General features: G+C 27.0%; 1 protein-coding gene across 8 annotated transcripts in view; it reads left to right on the top strand.

Moving 5' to 3' along the window:
- The first annotated feature begins 520 nt into the window (after positions 1 to 520).
- LOC107444712 (uncharacterized) overlaps positions 521 to 20,856 on the top strand; it is a 48,505-nt gene continuing 28,169 nt past the window's right edge. For 3 of the 8 annotated variants that reach the window (XM_016058950.4, XM_016058942.4, XM_043040414.3), the window contains exons 1-6: positions 623 to 761; positions 2,734 to 2,821; positions 6,654 to 7,188; positions 13,028 to 13,190; positions 17,369 to 17,578; positions 18,935 to 19,118. In XM_016058950.4, coding sequence (XP_015914436.1) covers positions 2,801 to 2,821; positions 6,654 to 7,188; positions 13,028 to 13,190; positions 17,369 to 17,578; positions 18,935 to 19,118 — 1,113 coding nt within the window. In that variant the 5' untranslated portion in view covers positions 623 to 761; positions 2,734 to 2,800. Of the gene's footprint in view, positions 762 to 1,073; positions 1,171 to 2,733; positions 2,822 to 6,653; positions 7,189 to 13,027; positions 13,191 to 17,368; positions 17,579 to 18,934; positions 19,119 to 20,856 lie in introns of all 8 variants that reach the window. The other 5 variants (XM_071185287.2, XM_016058927.4, XM_016058967.4 and 2 more) reach the window with 5 other exon arrangements.

The raw sequence follows: 20,856 nt of genomic DNA, 5'->3' as shown, positions 1-20,856 counted from the left end.
TATGAAACATCCCGGAGGATGATCCGAAGACATGCCATCACAATTTTGATCCTCTGCGGAGGGGATGGCACCCCCGCTTCGGTAGCCCAACGACCTGCTCGCGAAGTCGAGCACTTTACGGTGGCACAGTTTAACGACGACCAATACCGCACACACGTTGAATGAGGGCTAGATTGGTTAAAAATATTTTCTTGCAAAAAACTCATTAAGGTGATTGGAAGTGCATGAAAGCTTGCGAGTAATTGGAAATTACTTACAAAACGAACTACTCGAGCATGCGCGATTTGTACACATGTAGTGAGAAAGCTCCATGAAAGAATAAAACAAATGGAATATTCTTTTTTTGGTGTTGAATTAGCTTTTAGCTTGTGTTGAGTCTTTGGTCACAGATTTTAGCACAGCAGCTGCATTTACGAACGGAGTTTTTCTAGTTTTTTTTCAACGGTTGTTGTTGATGATGATGATGTATAGATAGTTTCGGTTTTAAATATATTAAAAAATATTTTTTTTTTTTTTTTGAGTTTTCAGGAATGATTTTTCTGTACCATGCAAATGTCATTTAAAAAAAACTTTAATTCAACATGTAATTTTGTAAGTAAATTGTTAGTAAAGATTTTACGCTCGAGTTGAAATGATTTCACCTGTCACTTACAAATTGACCTAGTGGTGAAGAAGAAGAAGCTTTCCAAAACAGTTATGGCGGATGATGATGACCAAATCTTATCTAAATTATTTTCTAAATTTGATGTGGTACTAAATAAGTAAGTATTAAGGATTTGATTATTGTTTTATGTAAACACAAGTCTTGCGGCTATATATTGTATTGAAATATTAATTTAATTATGATGTAATTATGAAAGTCTTATGACCTATTGATATTGTTGGCGTCTTGTATAATAGGGAAAATTCAGGAATTAATCTACGTATTTAATATATAGTACGAAGACTTCGATAAGTTGTTCTATATTATCTACGTTTTTAATGATTTAAAATGTTTAATTTAGCTATTTAGTTGTTATCATTGATTTTTCATAATTGTTTATAAAGTCAAATGTTTATCAATCTTCCCGCAGTCGCTCTGAGTCTGTATACATCCTAATTGATTTCAATGGTGGAAATAAGTTTGTAAACATATGCCTCACACTTGCTGATAATACTTTTATAAAATACGTAAGTTGTTGTAATCTTATTCACAGGTTAATTTTTCTTTTCATTCTGTTTATAAACTGTTCGGTTTTTATGTTCAGTGAAAATCGTCAAAAAATTATTTTTTAAGTATAAGAAGTTTTGTTTGGTATTTTAATTGGAATTTTAAAAATATACTTTATTGTGATATTAATGTTGATTTTTACAACAGCTGCGATGAAATTGATTTCAATGTAACTGTTTGTATTTGTGCTATTTTAGTATCCCAATATAAAATTGTTTTTAATGTTTCAAGAAACTCCTCATATCTTGTAATGAATTTCATTAAATAACAGCATCAAACTGTGTATTTAATAGAAATTTTCTACTCAAAAAGTAATCAAGACAAAATACACCATATATTTATACATTTTATTTGAATGTAAGTTTTTAATTGAATGTTTTCATGGGATAGCATTATCATAATGAAGTTAAAATTTCATTGCAAAATGAAATTATTAGTAAATATAAATGGTTTTTGATGAGATAAGATGATTATATTTATTTTATTGGTTCTGCTTTTATATGATTTTAAGTGCTATGTCCTAATGTGTAAAATCTGTACGTATTTTTTCATTTTTAAAACTTTAAAGATGGAATTTGAGATAAGAATTTCTTTATTCTCACATTTAATGTTAATGACCAGGTTTTTAAAATTTACTAATATTAATCTAGCCCATACTAATATTTTTCTATTGTGACTTTAATGTAAGATTATGCAAATTTTATTTATATTTTCATTATACTTTATTTATTTATAGTTATTCTACTCTTTTGAATATTTATATCACATTTTAAGATTGCTGCAATAAGCATCCCTTTCTTTTAACATTGAATTGCCACAATAAACAATTTTCTATATGTTTCTTTATTGAGAAAAATTTAGGAAGAAATCTTTTGTTCCACTATGGCAAAGCTTGCAAAATTTTAATATTGACTTATTTTAGGAAACACACTGAGCTAGCAATTATGATATATTTTAGTTGGGATTGGCATATGAGGCTATAAAAGTTTCATTTTTGGTTTTTCTAATTATTTATTTGAAAATTTCTTTTTTCCTTTTTTTTTTTTTTTAAACATAACATTTTTTAATATTTTAGTTTTAAATCTTGATATTTTTAAGGCATTTTAATAGCAAAATATTTAATGAATTTAACTTTTGAAGTAAGTTTTGCATTAAAATAACATTTAAAAATATTTCTTCGTATCAGATTCAATTAAAATGTTTACATAAAATATAAAAGGTGTAACTCCAAAACTTAATTTATATTTTAAACTTTCAAAATTATTTTTTAAATCTCATAACATACATAAAGTTTTCCTAAGTTTTTGTGATTGTTCCTAAGTTTTTGTATTCTAAATAAATACAAGTAAAAAAAAAAAAAATTTTATTACTGATCTATTTCATGATTTTTATTATATTTCTTGCTTTTTTTAAAACAATGATTTAGCTCTTATAATTGTTTAAATTTTTTTTTAGTTTTTTCGTTATATTATTTTATTTTTCCTTATTCCTTGGTTTTTATTTGTATTTAAACTTATTTTTAGGTTTTCGTCTTTAATTTTGGATCAGTGAAAATTTAAACATAAAGAATGTTCTGGCAAATTTTTGACAATGATTTACTTAGCATTAGAGGTAGGCAGGTCTTAAAAAGTTGCTTTTTATTTTTGTTTAATTATTGTTTTAATGCTTTTAATTTGTTTTATAATTTGTTATATTTTTTAAAATATTTTGCATATTAGTTTTGGTTGGTAAAAATGTTATAAAACTTGCTCTATCTTAAACTCAGTTTTAGCATTTTAATTTTATTTTGAATGATAACTGGTTCTTATATAAATATCAAATTACGAAATTATTTAAAATTAATTCACATTTCTTCTATTTTCTATACAACATTTATTATTACTTGAACTTGGCATAAAAAATGAAATTTTTGCTTATTGTAAATCTTAACTCTCAGAAATAAGTAGTATTTTATATTTTCTAAACACATTCAAAAGTGAACACTAGAATCAATTACAGATTTTTTTAAAGCTTATTTTTCTGTATTATTTGATAAATAAGAAACTGATATACATTATGTATTTCTAAAATATTTTGACTTTTTTGCTTTTGTTGTAAATGTTTTTCACAATTTAAATTCTTTTATGTTTACTTTTTCTATCTCTTTTCCAAATTACATTAAAAAATGACTAATCGTAACACCAGTAATATAACTAGATATCCATGTGCATCATACTTAACAAGATAAAGCTTTCTTATTTTTTCCGTTTGAGAATTATTTTTAAAGATTTATGGAATTATTATTTTTATGGATTCTTTTACAAAGTTTTACTGACTCCAAGTTATAACTTATTTATTTTCTGTAGTTAATGTTTTCAATTTGAAAATAAAATATTTTAAACAATTGACAATATTGCTAGTTCGTAAAGAAATAAAGTAAATTAATATAATGTATTCATTAGTATGTCACAATTACACGTCATATTTAAGTTGATGTGTAATCTACATTAATCAAGAGTACCTGAAATTGAAGTATGACATATTGGAAGATTAATTTTCTACATACTGTACATTAAATGCCGTATTGTGGTGAATAAATGAGTGATGTTTCTGGCGTGTAATATGGCATGTGACCCTTTCTTTCTCATGTGCTTAAATTACAGAGGCTCTACATTCATATTTTCTTACTAGTAATCTATTTATCATTAGTCATTGTCTTAAATATATTACCAATAGTATTCTTGGTCAGTTTTTTTTTTGTTCACATCATAGTTGCAAAGTTCTTGTTTCAATTTTTGTTCTTTATAAAAACTTTTGATAAAGAATAAACCAACATGTGTGGAATAATTTACAGTTTCAAAATATTTAAAAATGTTTTTTTTTTAGTATTTTTTTTGTATTTTAAAAATTAAATTCTTTTTAATGAATCAACTTACCAAGCAAGTCAATATTAACATGTGAATATAAGTTAATGCAGAGTGTTGTGCACATTCTAGTCAAGATGATATTATTTCCTAGAAATATCATTTAGTGGTTTATTTCAATGAAACAAAGATATTTTATTTTCTAGGCTGAATTGCTCTTGTACCAACCTCTCCAAGGAGGGTTACCCTCTTTAGACGGTTGTAGCATTCAACTGCAATTAATTTCAAACTCACCTTGCCAGCAAAATAATTTTTTTTTTGCTGGTTTATAATAAGACTTATTTCAGTTTGAAAGTTTATAAGAAAGCTATTACTAAAAATGATAATTTGAACTCGCCTATCACAAGTCCTGATTTAACCAGAATACAAGTTTAATGAACAAATTGAAAATACTTAGTTGGTACAATGTTAATTTCATTGAAGCATAGTTTGCTTTTCACAAGCAAATCCCAGTTTTAGTGGGCAATATTTTGTGATTCATATATAGTTTTTATATACTTTCTCCTCTCCAGCATAGCTAATTCCATCTTGATAAAATTCGTTTAACATTCTAAAAACTAATGAACGTTAGACAGTGTTATCATCATAGAAAAAAAATAGGTGAGAATTTCTCACCCTTTCTCAAAAACAGGGTCCGATTTCAAAAAGTTAAGTGAGATTTCTGAAAACTAAAAAAACACAAATAGACTTTTAAAAAAAAATAATTTCTTTAATTATAATACATTTTTAACATCTTCTATTTTTTAAAGCATTGAATATTTTTGCTGCATCATCATAAAAGATTTTACTCTTACAAGGTATTTGTCCATCTTACATTAGTGCATAAAAATTTTAAATGTCTTACATGAGGAAACCTTACCTACGGTAAACATGTGGTTGCAGAGAAATCTGTTCTGAAATGGGTTCCATGATTCGGAAGGGTAGTGTACTGTTGTTCGAAAAGGTTCTAAACAATACTGGTAAATAGGGAAGTTAGATAATGGGATAGATGTTGAAAATAATGAAAGATCCAGGAAGAAAAGTGAAACGGATTTTATTCTAAATAGCGTAATGCGAAGCTTTTTCCAAAATGCAAGAAATTCTCGAATTTTGAAATTGATTTATAGAATGCGCGAATTTCTCGCTGTAATAATTTTTTAAAGAGAGAAAAAAAAATAAGCGAGATTCTCGCGTTCTTGCGGTGTAGTGAAAACACTGTTAGAATAAGTAAGTAACCCAGCGAACACATGGTTGTTTTCAAAAGTAGAGTTTCAAATAATTTGGGTCATAGGTTTTATCCAAAGAACAATAACACAACAAAGAGATACTAAGAATGTTCAAAGCAAATTAACTAACTACTTTTGTAAAAAAATTTATGAATGAATTTTGTTTATAATTTCATAAGTGTACATGAGCTTTTTCAATTTTCTTATGAACCTGTGTTTTATGAGCACTCTGTTATAATGTATGAATATTACGGTCCCTTCACCCTCGTTGTGAGTTCGACTGTACTTGCCAAGAAAAATAGTTTTATCATTGCAAAGTTGTCTCCAGAGGTTGGCATTCCAAATCACAATTGTGGACATTAAAAGAAACTTATGCATGTTGATAGAATTGAAGATGATTTCAATAACTCAGAGTTTCTTTTCCTTCCATGATTTGTTTCAGTCACTAGTATTTTCAATACTACTGACAATAAAAGGAAATAATCTAATTTCTTCAGATAAGAAAAATGGTTTTCCCTTTCGTAATGATGTTAGATTGCTTTATGTTTTAAATGATGTCTAAATTTTATTTAGATCCCTGATTAAATTATTTTTTTCCCTTTTTGTTAAAATATAACGAATAAAAATCATGTATTAATATTTGTTATATGTTCATATTTATTGTTGAAAATTAGTAATTGTGAAGATCCTTCTTTTCTCTCATAATCAAAAAGTCAATGTTTAATTCTAAACTTTGTTTAAACCTTTTGAAGTATTAATAGGCTTTTTTTTTCTTCTTTTTTTTGAAACTTGAAAGAAATAAATTTTCTTCAGGTATAGCACACATACATTTCATTGATAGCAGAATATCATTGTGTGTTCTGCGTCCTTTGTCTAACAATTTTTTTTGTTTTTTTTGCACTTTTTTTAGTTATCAGGTGCATATTAACTCTGTATCCATTTGCTTGAAACTTCTTTTGTTTGTATGGTATGGAAGCTGAAAGAGATATTGACCATGCTGGGAGAGATATTGTCCATGTTGACCAACTGGGATATAAATTATCTTGCTCTATGATAGATGTTTTACGCGGTTAACATAACAAAATAGACCTCAAGGAAAAGAACCCATAAAATCATAACCTTTATTTTAGCTGCTACTTTATGTTCAAATCTTGATTTGCAATTTTCTCCCTTATCCATTTTAAATACATTTTATAGTTTTACTTTTAAAATTAATTTGCTTTTTTTAAAACCTTGTTTTAACCTCTTAATTGACTTATATTTAGTTTTGATAAGCTTTTTACTCCCTTTCTTCCATTTACTTATGTTTTGCTTTCCTTTTTTTCTTTTTTTTAGACAACAGGAATGAAGGCAACTAAGATTGGAATACATACCGTGGACATCAATAACCCCAGCACTAGCGAAAAACTTTTTGACCCCTCCATACAGACACCTCCTTCTAAGAAAAAAATCAATAGTGTTAAGACCTTAGAAGAAAATTTGCAAGCTAGTGTATGTACTTTAGTCTATGCCGACAACTCCACTTTTTCAGACAGGGCTGTTCAATGTGAAATGAACAGTGATTCTGATTTTCAAAATTCATCTGCAATGAGTGTGGCACCAATGATACAGGAAGATATTGCTATTGATGCAGATGGCACAGTTGGCAGTGGGGCCATGGGATATGTGAATAGTGAAAATCGATTGTTTCTGTTTGAATCCGGCACTCCAGATTTAATTGTGGACACAACTGATAGTGATAGTGACATTGATATTGTAAGCTTGAGAACAAATGCTCAGGCACAAGAGAATCATACGAACCATGATCATACATACATAGATCTTTGGCATCCTAATAATAATGTAGATATGGTCACTGAAGTCAGTAATGGTAAGTTAAGTTCTAATTACTAGTTCAGTATATATTATGAACTTCTACAATTGTATATTGCTAACTTCTTATCATTTACTATATTAAAAAATAGATTAAGATTAGGTCTATTATAGTGAAGGGATAATATATTTCATCTTTAGTTCATTAATATGCATGATTGTAATAATCATGGTTACAATGTTAACAATAGTTAAAGTGTTATCATTGAAGTCAGTAATGGTAAGTTAAGTTTATAATACTAATTTAGTATATATTATGAACTTCAACGATTATTCTCAACTTCTACTCATCATTTGCAATATTTTTTACTATGAAATATTTAAAGTTTGTTTTTAAATTTTTAGCTTTAAATCACTGATCTATATCATTGTTACAAATTGTAAATTTTAAATATCTGATACTAATTTGTTGGTTTTTTTTAAACTTTTTAATATATTTTGATTAATTAATTTAAATATTTCAGTATTATTAATTTTATTATGGTTATGTTGTATTATATTGTTATGGTTGCTAATATAATCAAGAAAAGAGTTCTTTGTCAGAAAATGGTTATTTTATCATAATCAAAATTATGTTTTTTTCCCCAAAGTGTTTAAAAATATTTTTGTGAGCTTAAAAGGTGCTTTTTTTGTTGAAAAATTTGGCCTTGCACCCTGGAGAATCCAAATTATAAATACAATTATAATTTAGTAAATTTGAAGAATGTTGTGAGTAGGTGTTTTTAATAAATGAATTCTACTTACCTATTGTAAAAAAACTGCCTTTTTCAGATTTAAAGCAAGTAAATAATTAAACAGCATATACAGTTACATAATGTAATTCGATGGTTTGAAATCCAAGCAGTGGCTTGCCGATTGTTATTTATTGATTTAATTTTTGTTTTGTTTTAAAAAGAACTAAAAAAAAAAAAAAAATACCACACTGGACCCCAAAATAATCGTAATTTAACAAGTACACTTATCGATAATGGTTCGCCATCTCTGCTCTTAAGAGAAAATAAAATAAAATTGTAAATATTTGATATATTCTTCAAATTTTTTAACGCTCCATTGGGCGCGTTGATCTGACTGATACAGGCGTGTCAATGTCTATACTTTTGTCCCTTAAAATTTTTTCTTACAACCTTTACCTTACAAGTATCTGTCCATGTGACCACCTGGTACCTTGAAATGAAGTAATGAACAGTTTCGTGTAAGAGCATTTTCTATTTTGAAGCTTGGATGAAGTTTTGCATCTGTTAGATACAGACGCCCGTTAACGTTTATCTCTTGAAGCTTTACGGAAGTATTGAGATTCCCTGTGCGTTTGTGCTGTGTGATGAGTGCTGAACGCCTTTTAGATTTGAATAATCGAAAAGACATTGAGCTAGTTCATAGTATTATATTTAGTGATGGAACTGAGGAGTTAAATACTGAAGAATTTCATGATGAAGAAGAAGATATTTTAGAAACATGTGAAGTTGATTCTGATAGCATGAAGAGTGTTCATACCGACTTAAAACTTGAAGATGACACTTATAATGATGAATTTTATACAGGAAAGGCCAATAGTACTAAATGGGCAAAATGGATAGGAAGAAAAAATGTGAAAGTTAGATCTCAGAATATTATCACAAAATTACATGGAGTAATCAGAGGTACGAAGGATATAAAAACTATATATGGCTCTTGGAACTGTTTTTTTCTGACGAATTATCGGAAATAGTTGTGAAATGCACTAAAAAATGCATTTCTACAGTTTCTAGTCTATATAGTAGAGAAAGAGATGTGAGACTAACAGATAATATTGAAATAAAAGCATTTTAATATAAAAAATTAAAATATATGTATATAAAAAATATGTATAAAAAATAAAAATAAATATATATAAAACTAAAAAAAGGTCCAGGTGTAAAAGCCTGGACCTAAAGAGAACAAAAATAATAAAGAGAATAAAGTTGTACATATTAACAGAAAAACACATAAAACAGAGATGTATCTGACAGATACACCGCTCCCGATGATGTAAGTTTCGACACATGCCCGATGTAGTGTTAATTAAATATTTATTGTCAAGAAAAGTATAGCATAAAGAGTTGATGGTTAAAAGAATAGATCTATAAAAAAATTGTTCAGAATAACTAACTTGCTCATGTAAACAAGAATAAATGTTTCTTAATTCCTCATGTTTAAAGTAGCCAATTTTTTTATTCAAAACCATTTTAACATGTGTATACAATGTTTTAATGCAAAGTAGAAATTGTAAAATAAAATAGAAAAATAGTGAAATAAACTGGAAAAATAGTGTATAGTGCCTTAAAATAGTGAAGTAATGACTACATTTCAAAACTAATTTGCAGTTACTTCATTTAAAAAAGTAGTTGTAACTACATTTGTACTAAAGTAGTTGTAGTTAATATAATAATGTAGTTTTTCCCGAACAATGTGTAAACATTCGCAGGACTACAGACTTATCAAACAATCCAGTTTATATGACATCATAATGCTTTATTAGGTAAAAATAAAAGTTCAATATTTGAAATCATTACATTAAAGAAGAAGAAAAAAAAAAAAAAAGAAACTGATTATGTAAGCAATTCAGGTACCATAACAATAATACTTAACAAATAATAATAATTCATCATTTTTAGAATCATTTTCACATCATTTACCATTCGTGCAGCATTGAGTTAGGCTGGTCTGCTTGAATTGCACCAATTAGATTCCAAATTTTCCAATTCATTTAAAGAAAATATTACAATAAAAAATGCAATTTGCAAATAACTATAATATTTTCCATTACAAATGAAAGTTTGTTATTGAAATATTTTATAACACTAAATTGTTTAATATTTTATTTTTTTATAAAAGAGAAAAACGTTGGGATGTCCGTACTTGGCATCTAAACTGATTGCACTTTTTCAATTCTTTGTGCATGATAATGTTTTAAGTATTTGGGGCATGCTGACTCCTTACTAAGCAACTCTCTCATTGTCTTGTTTGTATATTGTAAAACATGATTGAAAATAATATTCTTGAAATCATATGAAAAATTTTCTCATTGAAAGCTTAGTGATACACCTTAATTTTCTCAGTGTTCAAAAGTATTAATGACTTTATTCTTTACAAAACATGAAGAAGTTACTTAATAACATTCTCATAACTGTTTTAAGTTGTTCCATTATCCAGATTTTTATTTATCTGGCTCAGCTTTGGATCTGATTGCTCCGGATAATCGCTTATTGTATTTGAAATATAAATAAAAAAATTTAGGTCCACTGTCATATTAGTTTTATATTTTTTATTCTTTTAAAATTAGTGGTCTTATAATCTATTAACTGTATATTTTCCATTTATTTCGGAAATTTTTGATAATTTGATTTGCATTGTTTAAATTATTGAATTAACTATAATAAGCCACTAGATCATATTTTGTGTTCTTAAATTGTTATTAAAATTATTTATTTTGTAACTTAAAAAAACCTAAGTAATCATGCAAATATTTTATAAACTGATTGTATCACTTTGTGCACTTGAAAAAACGTAAGTGCCCGTGGCAGAATTGCAGCGACACGACATTGTCGCAGAATGTTAGAGTTCTTGCAGAAAAATTTTTCTTGTGAAAAGTAAAATTTTTTAGTTTTCTTTTCTACAGAAATTTACATGTAATATTAATACTTTTGACATGTAGATAAATACTTTTGACACACTTAATTTACGCAGATAGTATCGTAAATCAATGTAATGTAATATACTGTATTTTCGGCAGTTATTGATATTGATTTTCACGTGGTTTTTGAATATCATGATATATTTCACACTATATGGAAAATTTGAATCTTGCATTTGAGTATTTACTTTTTAAGGCAATGATTCTATCTAATTTTTGGCAGTTATTGATTTCTCAATAGTTTTTAAATCCAATATTTTATATATGATATTACAATTATTTATTATGCATTTGAGTAACCCCTTTTTAAGGAGTCCAATTCGCGTTATTCTGTCAATTTTTTTTTCAATGGCAGATTACATGATTTTTTTTTTTTTTTTTAAATTGTGATGATTGTTTACAAAATGCGAAGAAGGTAATAATTTGTGCGACCCCCCCCCCCAACAAAATGGAAGAATATCACCCATAATAAAAAATTATTACATGTTCAATTAAAAAAAAATTATAGTTGTTTTGGAAACACAGCTCTTTTGTTTTATTATATTAGTAGTGTGTATGTTTGTTATTATTAAAAGTATCTTGCAGAAAATATTAGTGCTAGACAGTTTAGTCGCAGATAGCTTGAAAAAATTCTGCCACAGGGCCTAAGTGCTTCTTGATAGATTATGAGAAAAACAGCTCGACAACTATTTTCTTTCCCTTGTTGAAATTATGAACACTAAAATAAAATTTCAGAAAACTGTTTAAAAAGATTATTTTTAAGAAAACTTTTTTTATTTTTTATATATGCAATTAGTAGTTATCAAGCAAAAATGCCTAATATATAATCTCTATTTTGAATTTTTTGTTGCTTACATTGATTTTTCCATTGCATGATTGTGTAGTTTTCTGGTAAAATAGTAACTATTTTAATATCTTTAATATCTATAAAACATTTTCGTATACATTGTTCTTAACAAAAGCTAAAACAGTAATTTTTTGGTCTTTGAATTATGATACTTGTTGTATATAATATTTTTGTACTACTCTGTTTCAGGGAGGTGTAAGAAATTACTAAACTATTCTTAGCATAAATCATATATTAGTGTGAGTTTATGTGAAATTAATCCATAAAAGAATTAACATTTATTTTTTTTAATACTGAAAGCTCTTGAAACTGTCATGCCTCCTCAATAAATTATTACTTAAGTCTAGATTTTTTTAAATTTTTTTTTTTTTTAAATTTTTTTTTAGGTCCTTCCTAATGAGTTAATAAATTATTCTTTAACATTTTAAACTATTTAAGTGCCTATTTTATATGAAATTTTAAAAACATTTACTTCAAATTTTAATGTTGTGGTTTACTCATTAAGGGTATCTTTTTTCAGAAATTTAAATTGGTAAATATTGATTATAAACTACAAGATATAATGAAAAAAAAAAGAAAAATTCTATAATATGTTAAGAATTTATCCTTAAAAATGTGTATGTCATAAATCTTTACATTTCATTTACCTTATCTTAAAAAAAACTCGCATGCAAAGTCTCATTCGCAAAACTCTCATTCACATTTTAAGTTATAAATATGATTGTTATATATATGGCTTTTTGTAATTACTCTAGCTTTTTATTCTATAAAGTCAGTTAAAAAGCATTATTACTCTATTGAAATTTTTGTTGCATCTCGATGTATTGAAGATAAAATTTTCACTGCAAAAGTGGATCTAATCACATTTCTTACTTGTTTAATAAATTATGCATTCCATATTTGGGAAGTATAGAAACAGGAAAACATTTCCCCTAAATATTGAGAGTATTTTAACTCTTAGAAGCCAACATATTGATTTCAAGCTTTTGTTCTTAAAATGTATTTAAATTTAACTTGTATATTAATTTTTTTACAGTAATTATTTTTTATATTTCATATTTATTATATGTTAAAAAAATATTTCATCTTTTACTCGAAATATTCATCTTTTACTATCTTATTTCATCTTTTACCATAAAGAATGTCTTGAATTAAGAGATACTATAACTCTTAAGAATTCAATGCAACCTCTAAGCATACTTTGGATTTCATGTCTATGTATTAGATAAGTTACCTAAACTAAACTTTGAAAGTTTTTATTTATTTATCAGTGTAGATTAATTTTTTATTTATATTGAAAAAGATGTTGATTTAATAATTCATTTCTTTTGTTTATTCTAGAGCCATCATCTAGCCACAGTAGTGAGAGATTTCAAGCCAAAAGTTGTAGCAATAAAGTCAAAGACAATGATTGGCCTGTTGCACCAGATCTTCAGTTAGATTGTCTCTTTACTGATGAAGATGATGATAGCAGCGTAGAAGTAGTTGGAGTTGAGCCTGCTAGGTTGGTAAATTTAGCTTGTAACTTAGTGATGTGGTTAATGCCCCAAATTTATATTGTTGCACCAAAGCATAAATTCTATACCAATGCACTATAACCCAAAAAATAGCACTTATTAGAAAAACTTTTTTCAATTCAGTTCCGACTTACTTAAAATAGACATTTTTCATAAATTTAAACTAGATTCGCTTCAAAAATTAAATTTTTTTTTTCCTTCGAAAGTTGGTAGATGCTAATTTTAGGTAAGTTAATAACATTGATTTCTAGTTAGAATTTAAGGCTTATAAAATTATTGCTTAATGTGTAAAACTTTGTTTCAATAAAATTTAAAAATTACGGCTTTTAGTTGTACGAAAATTTAGCAAGAAAATAAAATTGCTGGCTGCAAAATGCTGAAAGATACATAATCACATTATTGGATATGGGAGAAAAAAATATTTTAAACTTTTTTTTCTTTATTGCTGTGCTTCTATGAAGTTGTTAAATTATTCTACTTTCAATTACATTCAGGTTTGAGCTTTTAATTACTAAAATCAGTTTTTGATAGGGCATGGAAATGAATTTAATGCCTGCCAACCCTTGTTTATTTGCAGGCTTATCTGTTTATTTATTGGTTGGCTGTAGTGATTTGTTATTTATTTATTTATGACTTACGTGAATATATGTTATTTCATATTGGTACTAATATTGGCAATATAATATATAATATAGTATTTAAATTCATATAAGCAAGTAACTAACCAGTGTACAAGTGATATGATGTAAGCAATTACTTAAATTTAAAAAAAAATTTTAAATTAATTTTTTTCGAAACAAGAATAGGGGAGATAAATTTTTTACTATTAAAATTGTAGTGAACTAATAAATGTATTAAGAGTTTCAATATGAGCCTGTAACCCTTTAGTTAATATTAAAATCATTAATTTAATCTTGAGAGACTTGTTTCTCTGGTGGCTAATACCCTTATACGATCCTGAAAAAAAACAATAAAAGCATATGACCCTAAATTTAAGAAATAAATTACTCTTATGTAAAACTCTTATAACACTGGTCTTGAATTTTGTTTCTGTGACCAGGGCATGGACTTAAAAAGACGAGGAGGCAATAACAATTTTTGTAAGAAAGGTACTGCAAAGTATATGTGGTGGTATCCTCCTAGAGTAAAACAAAGCCCACCCAGGGCTTTTGTGCCAGGAGAAGATGAAAAAAAAATTAAGCTTTATTAAACCAATGTGTACCCTCACTTATTGCAATTGGTCCTGTCTGCCATTGCTCACCAACTCCTGTGTTACTTACCACTGTTTGGCGTGCAAGATAGACGATCAGCTAGAGCGTCAAGTTAGGACGAGATTCGGATTTTATATACTCAAAATTATTAATTTCCTCCTTTTTTAACATATGGTTTGTTTTTAGAATGCATTTTTAGTTTTTTTTTTTTTAAACTTTCTTTTTATTTAAATTTCTCTAAGTCATATAAGTTTAATTAAAAATGCTCAAAACAGCTTGCAGCAGAAAACCCGCTTGTTAGATATTTGAAAGCATGAGTTCTAGATTTTCCAAAGCGTATGGAGGGCTATAAGTTTCATGCAATATTCTCAAAGAGTGAATGCAAGACTAAAGCTGGGGTGGAGTGACTTTGGAGAATGACAGTGTGGATTCTTGTAATTTATTCTTAACTACTTAGTGTTATATTTTGTTAATTTTTTAAAAACGAGAGAATTTTTTTTTTTTTTTTTTTTTTGATAAAACATCACTTTGGAATTTAGAGTTACAATTGAAAAAATTTTTTTTTGGTCTTTAATTTACTTTTTAATCAAAGATAAAGAAATGTGTAAAAGAATTATATTTTTTATGCTATGTCTCATAGTATTAATAATTATTTTACGATGCATAGTCTTTTTTAAAGTTTTCTTTTATTGCATATTTTAAATACATTTTTTAAAAAAATGAATATATTTTAAAATGTTTGTTAATTTTATTTAAAGTCTCAAATGTATTATTATTATTTGTACAAATATGCCAGAGTAATGGGAATAAAAAACTGAATGTGTTCAATTAAGCGTTAGAAATGGGTCTTGTATATGTACGTACACATGAACTTGTGCATCAAACATACTCTTTATATAATGTGCATTCATTGATATTAATTTTGATATTTTATATAGAACATACTCCTATTCGGTCTATAAATATATTTTAAGTTTAAGTCTTTCATAAAAACTACGATAGATTTTTTAAAGAAATGAGTCAAGACCGAATTATCAAGGTCTTAATAAATTTTATGTTGTATCTTAACATCATGAAACATATATTCATTTTAACAATATTTTAAATTTATTGTTCTTTGATATATATTCAAAGTCTTTATGAAAAGAGTTTCTGAGAAAATAATGTAAGATTTCTTTTCCTATACAGATATTTCCTAATAGTGGCTCGATAATCTCGTTATTCATATGATTTATCTAAATCTTTGTTATTGTTGTAATTTCCGTTGCATGTTGGTTTTTTTTAAACTTATTTTTATTTAAAATTTTATTGACAGGATAATTTTTGTGATGAATATTTTATTATTAACTCATTGATTAAAATGAAAGACTACCAGTAAATGGTTAGTACAGCCTGCAACTCCAAAAATTAAATCATTAACTAGCAATAGTACATTTATAATACTCAATAAAAATTCAAACTCTAAGTTTGAATTATAATTGATTTTGAATTATAATTGAGTGGTTTAGTTTAAATATCAATTAAACTATTAATTTCTATAGTAATTGTTTTTAAACTTATAATATAATCCTAAACCTTTGAAATTGTAAATTAAAAATAATCTTTCTAAGTTAAGATAATTTACCATTTATTTAAGAATTCTTCATCTTAGCACCTGTTAAAAAGCATGCATAAAAAATTCAAATGCTTAGGGAATAATTTCCTGATCTCAGACTGTAATAATTTTATTACTATGCCATGGGATTGATAAAACATTACATTAAGATGATTAAACATTACATTAAGAAATATATATCCATCAATTAGCAAATTTTCCATGTGGTAAGAAAAATAAAGTATTTAATAACAATCAATTTAAAAATCAAAATAAGAAACTGGAGAAACTGGACTACAGGAAATAAAGATAAAGAAAAACTCATCCAAATTTTTAATAATCAAACTACATTGATGCATTTATTAGATATCTGGAATACATGCAACTTCGGCAAGTGAAGGTACTTTTTTGATTTACACCTATGTTAAAAATTAGCATTTAGTTGAGGTTGATTGGATCTAAAAAGGGAGTATTTGTAAATATCTGTATTTTTCTCCAGTATCTGAGTCAATATAAGTGAAGTAAATATTAAATTGGATTTTACCCACTCTGCCAACTAAACATTCACTTGTTCATTAAAGAGGTTTGGTTTTAAATGCATGAAAAGTTTCTCTATATCTTCTCTCTGAAATTCAAGAATTTTTTCTATAGAAGTCACACCAAAAACGTGCAGTGAAAACCTGTCAAAAACATGCAGAGAAAACATGTCAAAAACATGCAGAGATGTAAATAGTACATCTGTTGACATAGATTGCAAACTTTCTGTGTTGCGCATCTTTGCATATTTAATTAATCATCCACTTATGGTCTAAAACTATGACTCCCATTTTTAATATTTGTCAACTCACAACTCTTGGAAAAATATCGTTTTCCGATTTAAAATAAGACAAAACTTACAAGCTAATAATATTCAGTTTCCAATGGTGAGCTAATGAGTGAAATAAATAATTATATATATAAATAAAAATAAATATATTTTTGTTGAAGTTGTTGAATAAAACTATTACAATTTTAGTTGACACATTATTCTTACTATGTTTGGGAAAGCTGGAATTGTCAAGAAATGTAATTTTTGGTGTAAAAGTCTGCAAATTGTCAGGGAATAATGACAGGTTGTATCACTTTTTACTGTGACCATTTTTTTCACAGTTTGTATGGTTCAAGAATTCCCTAGAATAAAACTAGTGTAAAGTTTGATTATTGTTATACAATTCATGATATATACTTAGTTACGTTTTACTATTTATGCCATAGATCTTTCTTTATCAAAGTACTAGTGTATGTTCTATGACTTAAAATTTTAAATCTTGAAGAAATGAAGAAATATATTTTACAATTGCTGATAAGTCTTTATTTGCAGGTCAGCTGCAACAAAAACTATCAGGTCTAGGTCTAATCGTAATGTGCCCCAAACAAGTGCGTCTGGTCCTGTTCGTAATACTCGCACATTGAATAATGGTAAATTAGACCGACCAATTGTTGTTGATTTAACCCAGTCCGATGACGATTCACCACCAACTTCAACCGCTGTGAGTCGTGCTCCTGTGACAACTACAAACAGTTCTGTAAGGTAAATACCCAATTTTGTATAATATTTATAACTTTTATTGTTCATATAATGTTATAACCAATTTAATATTTAATTTTTTTTCTTCTGTCGATAATAAGTCAAGACACATTAACAACAGAAAGAAGATAACTATTTTAAAATTTAGTTATAATTTGTATCTAATTATATTTGAAATTCTTTATAGAATTGAGTTCTGTGTCTAATTATATTTGAAATTCATTATAAAATTTTGCTCTGTATCTAATAATGTTTGAAATTCTTTATAAAATTTAGTTCAGTATCTAATTGTATTTCTTAATAACTTCCATTCCGTACCATTCTTAATAACTTACTTTCAACATTATAATATAGAAATTTAATCCATTCAGATTTCCTGAAAAAAATATCTTAACAATTTTTTAAGATTTCACAAATTAATGACCAATACATTATAATGATTTGTTACAAAAATAGTGTTAAGATTAATCGTATTTATTCATAAGGTCAAATTACTTTTCCGCAATTTACTAACATCTTCATTGGCTGCAATTTAAAAACTGTTCAGCACTAATTTGTTTAACTAATATTAATAATTAGCTATTAATAATTAATATTAATAATATTAATAGTTAACTAATACTGTGCAAGGAGTTCTAATCATATACTATTCAGACGTTAAAAGTAAAATTAAGTTACAAACATTATACAATTTATAAACCATTACTGCACAAGCAGGAAATTGTTCTGTGAATGTACCTTAAGAAATCACTCTTCATTTTAATCTGTGTCAATAACTGGGTATTCACTTAGGTATTCATATTTTGTAATGTTCTGTTGGAATGTATACCTAGCTTGCTTTATCTTGTCCTTTGGCTAATTTTTAAGAATTTAATGCTAGGAAAGATTAAATTATTGTTTAATGTACTTTAATTTCTACATTGAAATGTAAAGTAAAATTGAAAAAAAAAAATTGGTGAATTCATTATGACTAAATTTAAAAAAAAAATAAAAAAAATATCTAGACATTTTTGTAATCACATATTTTGTAATTGTGGTCAAAATTTAATCTTAAATTTTTATGAAGTTTGAAAGCTAATTTTTACATATTTATAACTAAAATGTGAACAAGAGTTTTGCCTATTTTTTAAGATAAGGTAAATGTAACCTTAAAAAACTAAATGTTGCTCCTTAATTTCCAGTTAGATGATTTAGATTTCGCCTCGTAAGCATTTTTACAAAAATATTAACTTCTGACGTAATGCTAGAAATGTACTGCAATATAAATTTTTTGCTTGTTGACCAGCTACTCCCCCCCCCCCTTCAAAGTTATGGTATTTTCTGTAAGTTTACATTCTGGCAATGATTTGCTTGTTTTAGCTGTAATCTGATGACTGATCATAATCCAAGTCCTCCAGCCTCCTTCTGGGATGCATACTCAGAAAATAATAGGCATGCACAACAAATTTATCCTGTTGTTCAATTTTCCAGTTGCCGCTATCATTCAACAAGCCAGCCTTCTCTTCCTTTCCATGAAACACCTGACACTGGATTAAGAACAATCGTAAGTAAAAATCGTTCATTACTTTGTCAATAATAATTAACAAGTTTTTGTAAATGAATATTTTTGTTTGAGCGTCCTGTGGAACTAAATGTTAGATTAAAATGTATGCTCCATTTTTACTGATTGAAGGACTCAAGAACTGAAATGGTGTATGATATATGCTAGTTATGACGAACTTTTGAATGATTGATTTGGTTGATTGGGATGATAATTTAAGTTATAGCCTGCCTAAGTTAATTATTATACATAAATACCGAGCCCTGGTGGCTCAGGGAATAGAGCATTTGCCTTCCATTGAAGTGAATCTGGTTTGATTCTCAGCAATGGCTGGTCGATATGAATTCCGCACCCGGCTCACACTGACCACAGTGCTGACGTAAAATTTCCTTTGTGATAGATGGATCTTGGGTTAGAATCTCCTTGCCGTCAGGCTAACCGTGGGAGGTTTGCGTGGTTTTCCTCTCCATGTAACGCAAATGAGTGTTAATTCCATCAAAAAGACCTCCACGAAGGATAAGTTATCCCAATACTTGATCCAGAAGTTCCCTTGTCTTCTGGATTAGGTTAAAAATTATAAGGCTGCGGAGTTGATCATTAGTAGTCATAAACCTAATATTGTGTCAGCTGTTCAACGACGTTTATAAAATGTAAAATAAAATATACATAAATACACATGGGAGTCAGCCATTAATGGGTGATCTAGCTTTCTTGATTGGCAGTAGGGATTTTGATCAATAGCAAAGCAGTTTTTTATTTTTCAATTTGACTTTTTAAAAACAATGAAATGAATATATTTTTAAAGTCTCTTGTTAGAAATTTTCACAGTTTTATATAAAAACAGTTTTTTAAAGTTTTCTTGAAATTCCTTAAGATTCATATATTTGAGAATAAAAATGCAAAATAATAGTTCTGGGTATATAGTTCTTACTTTAAGGGGGGGGGAATAATGCAAACAAATTAAATATAGACTAGATTTCTTCAAATAACAATTTAGAATAAAACTGATTACTTGACATGTTAGCAATTAACTTTTAATCGGTATAGCATCAAACTCCTTAACTTTTATCAGAAAAAATTTAAAACCTTTATGAGTCATTTAAAAATCATTGCTAGCAGAAAGCTTTTATTAAAATTGTTTGGCTAAAAAAACCTTTCTTACTATAACTATGTATTATGGGATTGGGCATTTTAAAAGTTTAAATAGAGAAGTTTGTAACTTAAAGACTTGCATCTTTTATATGGTTCCCAGTGCCAATTTTGCCTGACCAGCTGATATTCCCTGTGAATTATATGGGCACATATCTTTTCTGTTTTGTTCAAAATGTATTGTCTAAGATACTTTAAAATGTCTATACTTTTTACTTACTTTGTTATTATGAGGTTTGTTTTAATTTTAATGTTATTTATCAATTTTATATTTTCTGATTTTGTTCTCGAAAAATACGTAAATAAAACTTTAGATGTCTAAAAAATTCAAAGTTAACTCTTCTAAGGATTGATATTTTCAGATTATTTAGTTAAAAATATGAGTTTATTCAAAAATAAAAAAGACAATGTATTACTCTCACTCTCGTTAAAATATCTAATCTTTTTGTTGTTTCAAAGCTGATTGCAATTTTTAAAGAATGAAAGAACTTTTTTACAGTCTTTATTCAAACAATTATTATAGCATGTAAGTTAGTACAATTAAATGCATTTCATCGTTTCAAAACAGATATTAGACAACAAAAAAAAAAAT

The sequence above is a fragment of the Parasteatoda tepidariorum genome, chromosome 5, assembly GCF_982258835.1.
Source record: "Parasteatoda tepidariorum strain Cologne lab strain chromosome 5, Ptep-v5.0, whole genome shotgun sequence".
Taxonomy (NCBI): Eukaryota; Metazoa; Arthropoda; class Arachnida; order Araneae; family Theridiidae; genus Parasteatoda; species Parasteatoda tepidariorum.
This window is presented reverse-complemented; position numbering and strand designations above follow the sequence as displayed.